Raw genomic sequence first — 12,283 nt, 5'->3', positions numbered from 1 at the left:
TGGGCGGGGCGTTTACGGCAACCGGCGCGGCCCAAAAGGAGGCAGCGGCGCGCGTTTCCCGGCGTGCCCCGCAGCGGATTGTACACAATCATCATGGCCGCCGCCGCCTCCGCCGCTGCCGATGGTAGGAGCCCGCGGTCCCGGCGGCAGGGCGAGGCGCGGCGAGGCGGCGGGCGGCAGCGCGGGGTGGGGTGGGGCGGGGCGGGGAAACGGGGAGGCGCCGGGGCGGGGAGCCGGCCCCGGGGCGGTCTGTGAGCGGCGCTCCGGGGCTGGAGTGCGGCCGGGCCGGGCCGAGCGGGCCGGGGCAGCTTCCCGCTGGCCAGGCTCTTCCTGTCCGCTCGCCCGCAGGTGCCGAGGAGCCGGGCATGGAGGCGGAGGTGCAGGAGCTGCCGCTGGGCTGCGGCGGAGAGGGCGGCTCGCCGGCGGCGGGGAGGTCTCCGGAGGGCGACGAGCGCCGGGATCCCCCACAGGCGTCTGTCAGTAACGGCGGCGACGCGGAGAGCGGGAAGGAGCTGGTGGAGCTGAAGGTTATCTGGAACAAGAACAAGTACGACGTGAAGTTTTGCCTGGACAGCACGGGGGCCGAGCTGAAGCAGAAGATCCACTCCCTCACAGGTCTGTCAGGGCCACCGCCGCCTCTCCTGCCTCAGCCCCTACCTCCTCTTGCCCCTGTCAGGCCGTCTCGTAATCCTTATTCTTGCCTCTTAGGCCTTCCACCTGCTATGCAGAAAGTTATGTTCAAGGGACTTCTACCAGAGGAGAAAACGTTGCGGGAAATCAAAGTAACAAACGGAGCAAAAATAATGGTTGTTGGCTCTACTATCAACGATGTCTTAGCAGTAAATACGCCCAAAGAAGCTGCTCAACAGGAGGTCAAAGCTGAAGAAAATAAAAAGGAGCCGCTTTGCAGACAAAAGGTTATTGATGTCTCTGTAATTCGTGGTGTGGGGGACCTGTCAGATTTACGCGGTTCTCTTTTCATACTCTGCAGTCCCCTTTCGTCCTCTGCCTCCTCAAGCAGGCTGGGGTTTCTCTTCTCACAACTAAGCAATAGATGAATGGCTCCGTGCAGGGGAGTTCTAGCAGCAGGAAAATAGCCCAGCAGAGGCTGGGGCTTTGCAAGACACCATTTGTGCTGGTGCCAGGCACAGCCTAGCATTTCAGACAAGAAGTGGTAAATAATAGGAATATTTCACGGCTATTAGCTCAGATGCAGTCTAAATTAGTTACATCTAAAAACTAACTAATTTTTGTTGGCATAAAAGAACTTGATCTCCAAAACCTGCCTTTTAAATGAACACCAAGAGAGCAGTTCTTTTAGCTGTCCCAGCACTGAAGGGGACCAGGGTGTTGAATTCTCCTCCTGCATGTTGTGCTGCCTCCAAGTAGGAAGTGAAGTACAGTGCAGTGAGGCTTGCTCTGCTGGCAGCGCTGCAGTCTTGTGGGGCTGATAAAGGATTTTCAGCTCAAGGTATTACCAGCCCCGTACCTTCCTCAAAATAAATTTGATAAAAAAAAATTTAGGGCATCATTGAACTGCAATCTTTATGAAATGTGCTTTTGTTTTTCTATAATTTATCATAGTTCACGTTCACTGTAAGTTCCATCATTGCTTAAAGGTACTTGGCAACTTACAAGCTGTGAGCATGGTTTTCTTAGTTACTACTGCTCTAATCTGGTCTGGTTTGTTGCTGTGTTGCGGTATGTTGCACTGTCAAATGTGGAGGGTTTTCTGCCATTCACTGGATATAACACTTGACTGTTAAAACTGTCTTGCCAAATGCCAACTGTGATTCAGCATGTACAGTATTAAAGTGGGACTCAGGGTTCTTTAATTTTTTTTATAGATACGTATTTATGTGTATGTATATTCTAGAAGGGATGTCACCCTTTGCATTATACTGGGGTTCTAGTTATTTATATAATTTCTTTAGACTGTCATAGAAAGTCTCATTTAACTTTGAAAATTAACCATTTCCTGTGTGATAAATGACTGTGAATAGTTCTTAACTGTCTCTTAATGCTATTGGGATATGGTCATGGGTGCAGCTGGAAGTAAATTGAAAAGCTCTGTTGTGTTTGTGGAAATTCTAATTTCTGGTTTTATATTGTAGCAACACAGGAAAGTATTGGATAAAGGAAAACCTGATGATGTGATGCCTTCTGTTAAAGGTGTTCAGGTAAGTAAATAAATGCTTGAGGCATTGTCATAATCAGGAGAGAGAGAGATGTTTTTTGTGGTCTGAGACCTTTCTTTGCTGGTTCAATTATTCCTTGCTATCTTGGTGGAAAGATGGATCGTCTTTATGCTTTAAAAGTTAAGAGGATATGTTTTTTCCTTTTAAAGTCCTTGTCTGTGACTTCCTGTGTTATTACTTTGCAGGAGCGCCTGCCAACAGTGCCATTATCTGGCATGTACAACAAGTCAGGGGGGAAAGTAAGATTGACCTTTAAACTTGAGCAAGACCAACTATGGATTGGTACAAAAGGTGAGCAACTCCAAAACTCTGTGATGAATAAATGGTACTTGGGCTATAAGTGATTTGTGTGACCTAGAAATAGCTTCTGGTGTGACTAAATTGTGTTTAGGTAATAGTGTTGGTATTGTAATACTTCAAAACTAAATTTTGCTTCCTCTTCTCAAATGCCATTTTCCCAGATCATTGAATATTACTTGATGTTTTACTTCTGTTCTTGAAAAACTCGAGTTCAGTTGTGCCAGTAGACTAATGTTCCAATCTGCTATTCATAGCTCCAAATGTAAATTATAATGTTTGGCATTTCTAGCATATCTCAAAAGCACTTCATAAACATTGGTCTGGTGCCAGCATCACGTAGAGGCTCAATGACTTGGCTGGGACTCGAAAGGGAATCTTAGAACTGGGATTAAAACGTAGGAGTGCTGGCATCTCTGTCATTATCTGTCCTTTCAACCAAAATTAGTTGGGTGTCTTGTTTCAGTGATGTACAACTGCAGAAACTATGGCATGTGTTGCTGTGCAGAGGAATCAGTTTACCGTCTTGAGTGGTGCCAGGAGGAACTGAAAGTGCCGTGGTGATAACGTGCATTGCTGAGGACGTCTCAGATAACCTCCTGCCTCCAAAGGAAGCTCTGCTCCTTTAGTTTGACCGGGATGGGGCAATATTATAGTGATGGGCAAGAAGAATATCAGTGCGTGCTCACTGTCCCAGTAAAGTAACCTAATTGGATGGTAATATTAGCTTTGGATGGCACGTTCAGCTGCTACACTATTTCCAAAGTAAGCAGAAATCTCAGGAGTTTTTGACCTTTCCTTTGTAGGACTTGATTGTGAAGTTTTTTCTGGCTTTAAAACCTCTGTTGGTACTAGTTGAGTGACTTTTTTTTTCCTGTTCTCCTGGGCTATGTGATGGGGTTCTCTTTCCTCTATAGGCTGGGCAGCCAGATCTTTTTGTTATTGATAGTGTGTTCTAAATGCAGGGTTAATATTTAGGCATTTAATCCTTTTTCTTCACCTTCTAGATGAGTTTCAAATTTAGTATTTCTGAAGTTTTCTAGATTAATGTTTCTTAAGCTGTGAAATTTGACTCTTCTTGTAGTCATCTGTCTTTCATGTAACCTGTTTCCCTACTTCCCCAAATTAGCAGCGCTTGCTTCCTTTAGGGAATGGTTGTAATTGCTGACTGTTGTTGGGAAAAACTCCCATCTGCTCAGAGAGATTCACGGCAGATGCCAGCACGGAAAGGCTAGAATAAAACCAACTGGGTGCTAATGCAGTTTTTCACTTGCCTAGTCCTGGAAAGCTGGAACTGATTCTTCCCCCACACAGCCTTCCTGTGCTTCACAGATCGCTTTGTGTGGTTTTGTAGTCTAAGGTTTGGTGTAGGCAGGTGTTTCATGGTTGCTCTGTGTCGTTTTCGTAGAGGCATTGATAATATGGATTGGTTTATTGGTGCAATACTGTGAAGAGTAACTTTTTTTGCACTTGTTTAGCATCCTGCAAACCTGCAAAGTGAAGGTTCCAAGTCTGACTGGGGTAGTTTGGTTTAGCTACTGCACTGAGGTAGAGCGTTCTTGTCTTTAAGTTTGTCTCCCTGTGTGCCTTTTTTAGGTAGGTGCTTTTTTTCTGGATCACACAAATTCCTTAGATATATCTAAGGAATTAATAGTTCAGTTCCTCTTTTGCAGAGTGTTTATGGTTTTCTCTTTCTGTATCCGAGAAGATAATTTTAGGCTGTCACTGAAAGGAAGGATCTTGGAGTTAAGTCTTCAGAAAGAATGAGGACAGAACTGAGACAGAAAAAGTCTGCATGAACCACGTGCTCTGTCATTCTTGTTGGTTACCTCTGCCTGGCTGACGTTACTCTGTTGTGTAATTGTAGTCATAATTTCTTTTTCGGTTTCTCTTTTTGTGTCTTTTCCTGTTTACTCATTAATATTTCCTTCCCTGTACTTTTATAGTATAATTCAACCCTGCCTCAGGGTAAAACCAGGATGAGGTTTTCAAAGAGCTAATTAGTCAATCTTCATTCAGCTTTCAGCCTTGTCCTTTCTGTTGAGCCTAGCTTACCGATCCTTGGTAGCCAGTCCTGAGTATTCCTACACCTGGACCGGCTTTCACTACGGTGAGTGATTCTGCTGGTCCAAGTGGAGTCCCTTATGGGAAGATGTAAAATGCGAGGAACTGTGTGATGCAGTTTTGGATTCCTTTTAAGTATTAGTGTTCCAGCTGTGGGGTATGTGGTAATGTGGAAAACAGGCTTCTCAGCAGCAGGTATCCAAAGCTCACCCAAAGAGGAGGTTGCTGATGTGAAGAGCATTTGGAAGTAATGGAGGTGGTATTTGAAATGAATATGAAATACTACTCCCTCATATATCAGAAATAATACCTTTTGATCAATTTTAATGTAGAGAGAACAGAAAAGTTACCCATGGGGTCCATTAAAAATGTGGTGAGTGAACCTATTGAAGGACATGAGGATTATCACATGATGGTAAGTAATGTCTCTACTTTAATAATATCAATGTAATTGCTTCATGCCAATACACAGAAGTAAGGCTTTAAAACGGAACAAGTTGGAGGCCGATAGTAATGCCAGCCTCATGGGCTGTGGAAGATGGGAATGTGGACATGGTCTGCTGTCACGGTGTAAATATTTTGAGCAGCATATTGAGTATCTGCTGTTAGGGAAATCTGGACTGGTTTCACACGAAAATTAGTGCTTAAGTAATATTTCATACCTTCTGCTGTCTTGTGACAGTGTTAAAACAGCAAAAATACCCATGATATAGCTCATGATTTCTTAATATTAGTGATATTTTCCTATATCTAGTTTAATTTCTGGTTTCTGTTGTACTTATATAAACAAGAGTCCTTGCTGGAAGTTTAAAGAAAAAAAACAGTGATTTGATACTGTAAATTTTTTTCGTATGTGACTTTCTGAAAAACCGGTATTGGGTCTGGAAAAGTAACACATTTAAGAAGGGAGTGGTGCTAATTCTACTGAATTTTTGGCTGTTTCTTTCAATGTTTTTTTTTTGACATCAAGATTAAATTTAACTACTGTACTTTGGAAAGCAAGAAGTAAGTTTCTCGTATAAGTCTGCTCCCTTCTTTGGAGGAAGAAAGGGGAGATTTTATACCTTACAGTTACTGTCTGCAGGAGGGCGCTGATCTAATATTTGTCCAAATACTTGACTTTTGATTCCCCCATGTAAGAAACTGTCCTCTTCAGAATATGATACGATAAACTCTTATCCTGCAACAACAACAGAGGTTATTGGCATGCCATGGTGCTCCTCTCCTATTTATACCGACATAAGTTGAGAATAGGACATTATGTCTAAATATAAAATTCCATGAAATTTTATGACTATGAAAACATAGTCATTGTCTTATTTAGTTCCTGTTTGGCTTCTCAGCTCTGTGCACATTACTCATTTCTTTAGAGACTTCGAATTATGCTTCAGATTCTGTCTGCCAAAATAATTTCCTCATGTTCTTGAAACTGGCCAAGAGGTTTTGTTGCTGCTATGATATCTTGAAAGGAAAGAGCTTGTCATTTTAATTTATACCTTGCAGTTCTTGTCTCTCTGAGGAATGGTTGTGTTTTGTTTTCTAATTGCTTACCAAATATATATATATATAGTGTGCACCAAGGGTTTGAAGAAGGCAGTAGGTATAAGAGACTTGACTGATTTTTGTAGTGGATAAGCTGTATCTGTCCACTGGTGTAAGCTGTTCTGTTTCCCGTTTGTAAATGTTGTCATTTTTAACTTTGCAGGCATTTCAGCTGGGCCCAACAGAAGCATCTTACTACTGGGTCTATTGGGTACCAACTCAATATGTCGATGCAATCAAAGACACGGTGCTGGGAAAGTGGCAGTATTTTTGAAAGCACGCTCACCTCTGGCACAGGAAAATGACACAAAGCTAAGGACACTGCTGGGAGAGGCCTCCAACATCCCTGGATGTGATAGTCCTGGAACTTATTAATAAAATATGATAAACGAGGCATTGATGGAAGCCAGAGGTGATGTTCTTTCACCATTAGTTTACTTTTAACTTAAAAATTTCACCATCCCTTTTCTGCAGTCAGCTTCAACCATATTTAAAGCAAATACAATGGAAATCAATAAATCTGAATTCACAAAATATTGTGTGTAATACACTTAAATCTGCTGAGAGTTGATCTTCCAATTTAGTTTTAAAAAGAAAATATTACAATGTATTATTGAGGATTTTTTACATGGTTTGAACAAAAACAAATATTTTCATAATCTTTCAGTTATAAGCGTTAGACTTAATTTAGTTACTTGGTTGTGACTGAGAATTTCAGAAACAGTTTTTTAAAAATAAACTTTAAACGGTATGCAAAATTGATGTTTAGTAAGCCATATTCTGCTGGCCCTTTTATTTCAGGTTGGAATCATTGGTAGCAAAACTCTAATTTTGTTGTGTGGGTTTTTTTTAACCCAAAGATGCCCTACTTTGTTTTGTGTGGTTTTTTTTTTCCTCTCCTTTTTTTTTTTCCCCCGATACTAGAAGCTCTGGGTTGGTACTCTGTGTAGCATGTTTGGAGCAGACGAATACCACTGTGGATGTTCTGTAATCGCGATGACCCAGTGCTGCTCATTGTCCCCTTTCGTGCCACGTTTGCTATTCTCCTCCCACCCGCATACCTCTCTGCTCCTGCTCTGCCTCCTGCCCCGGGGGGTGCTACATTTCTCGGGGCATTTTCTTCATCATGCATGTTGCAGCCCAGAATCATTTTGCAGCCGCTGTGATGACACTTATCTGTTTGACTAAGAAAAGAAAGCCGGAGTGCGCTGCGTAATGCTGTCCGGTGTGAACGGGGTGGAAGCAGTGACACAGGTCTCGCAAAGGGTGAACCAAAGAGACCTTCCTGCCTTGTTAGGGTTTGGTTGGGGGGAGCAGGGAAGAGAGAAGCTCAGATGCAGCTTTGGATCCAAAATAACTGCAGTAGTCTTTTGTCACCTGGATTTGAAAAGTTAGAGTTATCTTATTCAGTCGATCTTAACCAAATTTAGGATATATATCCAGCAACTGATCTTTTTAAATTGAAATTGCCTTTCAGCTTTTCTCTTGCTTGAGTTTGCGGGAAGTTCTTGCATCTCGTCCTGTCTGAAATAATGCTCCTTGCCTTTGGTTTGTGACTTTCTGCGTGTCATCTCAGCAATCCATGTGCCATTTATCTCAGGTTTTCCAAATGGACCTTTCAGTCCTGAAACGGTGCACACCCTTAACAGATTGTATTGTGCAGTCAGACTGAATCAGTCTTGCTGGGTGTTAAACTGCATCTAACAGATCGCTGTTCTTTTTGAAACACTGTAGGCTTGATACGGCTCAATGCAAGTAGCCCAACAGTTTGGGAAACTCATGGAGAAAGAGCCTTGTAGGAATAGCTGATCTTAATATATTCCATGTCCATTTTTCACAGCCCAGTTGAAACTCAGCAGGTGCAGATTCCCAAATGAGTATTTATTTTATTTTAATTTTATTTTAGAGACTGGGAAAAGCGTTCACTTTATGGTATATGTTAAGAATACGTATTTACCTGTAGACTCTTGTTAGCAACATAAGCAGCTTTTGTTTTGTATTTTCAGTTAGGAAATTCATGCAGTATGAATTTTAAAGGTGTTTCATATCCTACCTATAATCTAGTGATGTGCTTGTTACTGTTGTAGCCTGAGATACTTCCTTTCTGTATACAAGCCACCAGCAGTCTGTCTTGACGTAAATGCATTGGGAGAGGAGCGCTCCCTGCAGCCGTGCTGCGGCAGCTCCCTGGAAGAGCCTCTGCCGACGCTCGGAGCAGGCCGGTGCCGGCGGTGGAGTTGGCGTGAGTTAATTAGAGATGTCATTGCAACTGAAATGCAGCTATCGCACTTCTTATTTTCTAGTTGCCAGTCCTGGCGTTGAGGCTTAAAGTTTAAAAATTCAGTACCTGGTGGACAGTGTACACACTACAGTATAATGGAAATGGGTGACGTTAGCTTTTTCTGTCACTTGGGGTCACCTTTGCACTTGCTGTCTTCTTGGTTCTGTGATTATCAGCTCCCACTTGCTACTTGACTTGCTTGGACCTGTCTGTGCAGCCATTCATATTCCATTTTCCTTTCCTGTTCTCTCGTTTCCTTGCTCCTTGAAAGGACTTGTACCTTAGTTCCAGCTCCTCCCCAGAGTTCCTGCGGCTTCTGTGCTGGAGGCAGTGACCCGGGTGAGTAGCTCTGCTGCTGGTGCTGGGGGTGGGGGCAGGTCCCCCACCTACCGCTGCCCAGGCAAGGAGGGCACCTTGGGCAGGGAGTCCAGGGCAGTATTGAACATTCCTCTCTGCTCCTTTCCCGAGGACACCATTATTCCGCATCCTGTGCCAGGTACAACAACCATCTCAAAAGAAACTGAATCTAAAAAAACATTGGTTACAAAGCAGTTTTAAACGCGGAGAAGAATATAGTATAAACAAAGAAAATGTGATCCTATTTAGGTGCTTTTTTTCGAGTTGGATTTGATTTGAAAAATGGAATTGTTTCACTTTTTTGTTCTATGTGCAAAGTTTGAATTAAAATACAGGAAAGTGATACTTATATAAAATGCTTTGATTGGTGTTTGTTGGCTTAATATAGTAGATTTCTTGGGAGTTCTTTGAAGGGAATATTCCAGTTGAACTCAACAATGCCACTTTTAAGATCCTTTCTCTTTCAGAATGATGTGGAGCTTTATCTTCTGGTGTATACCATTTTTCCAAGGCAATTATTGACATTAATGGTCATTAACATCTAAAAAAACACCATCTTTCTAGTTCGATAGTGTCACAGCTTGCCTAACTGGGGAGCTATTTGCTAGCCTCTCTCTTGACTTTGGATTTTACTCTCTTGATATCTCTGATCGTCTGCAGGGCAGGTTCAGTGTAACAAACGGTCCTGTGGAGGAATTCAGCGATTAGTCCTCAGTCAGACACAAGCGTTGTGAGTAAAGTAAATGTAATCAGTATTTGTGAGTTGGCTGATAAAGGTTGCTTTGGGATCCAACATGTCATCTTCCGTAGGAAGTTGATGGTAATATCTGGTGATTCTTGTGCAAAAGTTATTTCGGTTAAATTGCAATTCAACGATCTCCTTTCAACAGAGATGGGTTCCCTACTGTAGATGTGTGTGATTCCCCATGAACACTTTGGGGTATGAAGTTGTATTAAGTGCTTTGCTGGATTTACTAAGCGGGGATTACAGCGTCTGTAACGCAAACATGGGTTTCCACAGGACAAAGCCGGCGTTTCCCACGGTGGTGGGGCAGTGTCCCCCTCCTCGCTGCCGTCCTGCCGGGGGGGGAGCCCCGCTGTGCTCCCAGCTCTCCATACCCCACTTGCTGGCGTTGAGTCTCTCCGCTCAACTATATGCCATTCCTTTCCCTTCTTCATGCCCAACACTGTGGGTTTCTTCTTCTCTCCTTGTCCTGAGCCGCGTATTCCTTCCTTCTCTATCTGTGCATCCCAAGCATAAACAGTTCCTGGATTAGTATTGCATTAGGAATGTAAAAGTTTATCCCTAAACCTTGTCTGGGTTTGAGCGGAGACAATATCTTGCATGAAAATCTTGTATTACTCACAAGTTTTTCAAATCAAGTTTAAGATTAAAGTAAATCATTCACTTCCGTTAATGACACTGTTTGATGAGAAACATGTAACTCAAATAAGGGTGTTACGATGATGAAAGAGGAAAAAGTGATCTGAATTTGAAGAACTAGATGAGAAACCGTTAACACGCAATACTTTATAAGGTAACACACGCACACAACCTGCTAGATCTCGTACTTGATGCAGCTCGTATCTGTTGCTTTTTCATACTTTTAAGGGCCAAAGAGAAACAATTCCCTTGCAGTGACGCTGTCAAGGTGCCATAGTGTGGTGGTCTGTTCTGTGCTCTCCCCTTCCCCACCACGGTGTTCCCTTAAAACCAACCGCTGGCGATGCAGCCCTGTGGGCACGGGATGCTCCTGGCTCCGGCTGCTCCCTCTGCCAACTCAGTGGAGCAAGGTTTGTTTCCAAACTTCCCTTCTTCTGTTTACTTTTCTTTTTTCTTCCTCTGTAACTTGATTTTTTTTTTTTTTAATTTTTTTTTCCAATGGAGCTGTTTTCATCTTAAGTTTTATACTCTAGCCTTTTGCCACCTTGTTAGGATTAGATTGTTAGCGTCTTGTTTTGTTAATTAATGTCCTTGTCACTCGGGAGTGGGAGGAGGGGGGACCAGGAGAGCTGTGGCAAGTCTTGTATGAAACATAGAGCCGTTTTACCTTCTAGCCAAGGATCCGCTTTCTGTGGCTCATGGAAGTTCACTGTGTCTTATCCATATTCTAATGAATTCATTCTTTGGTTTTATATATTTAAAAAAAAAAAGTCTTAGATGTTTGTGTCCATTGCAGATTTATTTTAAATGGAATATGTAAGTACCATGTATTATGGTATTTTTAAATAATCTATTGCCTATTTCAGGGGAGGGGGAGATGACAAATATTTAGTCTTAGATTTGCACTGCTGGATTTTTTAAGTGTAACCTTGACTGGTTATCCTATTGTTTTATTCTGTAAGATTAGTCTTATGAATTAAAGTTTGATAATTAAATATTTCTGCGTTTGAGTGTTGCAATGTTGTATGTACTAAGCTACTTCCTACCGCAGGAACAACTGTCAGCAAATGGTTTGTAGTTAGTTTCTTTGTAGAAAGCTGGACACAGGTGGAAATCCGTAGGAACCCGTGCTCATGGTCACATCTGATGCCATCAGTGCCTTCTCCCCAGGTGGGGATTTGGGTATCCTGCTGCCATGTACCACTTCATGCATGTGAGTTACGGGGAAATTATCTATCTCCCTCTCCAAAACCAGGTTTAATCTTGTTTTGAACTGGAGATGTCCCTGTGCTGAGCGTGCCCAGCTGTAAGTTTGATGTGCAGAAAGCTTGTTGCGATGTCAGAAATCCCACTTGTGTGTAGCAGCCTACAGAAAAGCTCAGGAGAAGCCTCTGTATCGGGTCTTACAGCAGGCTGCTTTATAACACTTAGCAGGTGCTGCTCCTGTTTCTTACTGGCTTTAGAAACTTTCTCTACCCCACCCATTAAAAAAAATAATTGGTTGAGACAGTTCAATAGTGTTATCGCTGAAGTAAAGCTTAAAATATGTCATATATAGTCCACTTAATGTGTACAAATTGACAAGTTCTTGTTAGTTTAATATCGAGGTGTCCCTCCCCATCCTTCCTGCAGCCCCTTTAGGTACTGGAAGGGGCTCCGAGGTCTCCCCAGAGCCTTCTCTTCTCCAGGCTGAACAGCCCCTGTCCTCACAGCAGAGGGGCTCCAGCCCTCTGGCCACCTTTGTGGCCTCCTCTAGACCTGCTCCAACAGGTCTATGCCCTTCTTATGTTGGGGGCCCCAGAGCTGGACGCAGCACTGCGGGGGGTGGAAGGGGACGACGGCGATGACTCTCATCAGAGCGAGCAGAGGGGCGGAATCCGCCCCCTCCCCCCCCCCCCCCCCCCCCCCCGTGCCCCTACGGGTTACCCGTGAGAGGAATTTTTCCCAGAATGGTGTTAAAACCGCTGTGCTGGGGACGGTGCCCACGAGTGTGTGTGAGCGGGGAGGGGGACGGGGGGGTCTGATGCTGAAGACGAGATTCCGGCTCCTTGTGCTCATGCGAAGGGATCGCCAAACCGACGGGGGGTACCGGGCCCTCCGGGGATGCTCTCTGCCGCCGCCCGGTGCCGCCGAGCTCCGCCGCTCTGCCGGGGGAGGGTA

General features: G+C 43.7%; 1 protein-coding gene across 1 annotated transcript; it reads left to right on the top strand.

Annotated features, from left to right (window-relative positions):
* The first annotated feature begins 20 nt into the window (after nucleotides 1-20).
* Nucleotides 21-11,109, top strand: UBFD1 (ubiquitin family domain containing 1). Its single transcript, XM_074158588.1, has 7 exons — nucleotides 21-124; nucleotides 349-615; nucleotides 709-917; nucleotides 2,115-2,180; nucleotides 2,384-2,489; nucleotides 4,892-4,974; nucleotides 6,265-11,109. The coding sequence occupies exons 1-7, from the start codon at nucleotides 94-96 to the stop codon at nucleotides 6,373-6,375; spliced, it is 873 nt and encodes a 290-aa protein (XP_074014689.1). The 5' UTR covers nucleotides 21-93; the 3' UTR covers nucleotides 6,376-11,109.
* The last annotated feature ends 1,174 nt before the right edge of the window (nucleotides 11,110-12,283 follow it).

The sequence above is a fragment of the Numenius arquata genome, chromosome 14, assembly GCF_964106895.1.
Source record: "Numenius arquata chromosome 14, bNumArq3.hap1.1, whole genome shotgun sequence".
In the NCBI taxonomy this organism is placed as follows: domain Eukaryota; kingdom Metazoa; phylum Chordata; class Aves; order Charadriiformes; family Scolopacidae; genus Numenius; species Numenius arquata.
Note: the sequence above shows the minus strand (reverse complement) of the source record. Positions and strands in the feature narration are given on the sequence as shown.

Coding starts and splice junctions, on each gene's coding strand:
- UBFD1 (XM_074158588.1), top strand. CDS start 94: ATGGCCGCCGCCGCCTCCGCCGCTGCCGATG. Junction 616..708: donor GAAGATCCACTCCCTCACAG/GTCTGTCAGGGC, acceptor CTTGCCTCTTAG/GCCTTCCACCTGCTATGCAG. Junction 4,975..6,264: donor ATGAGGATTATCACATGATG/GTAAGTAATGTC, acceptor TTAACTTTGCAG/GCATTTCAGCTGGGCCCAAC.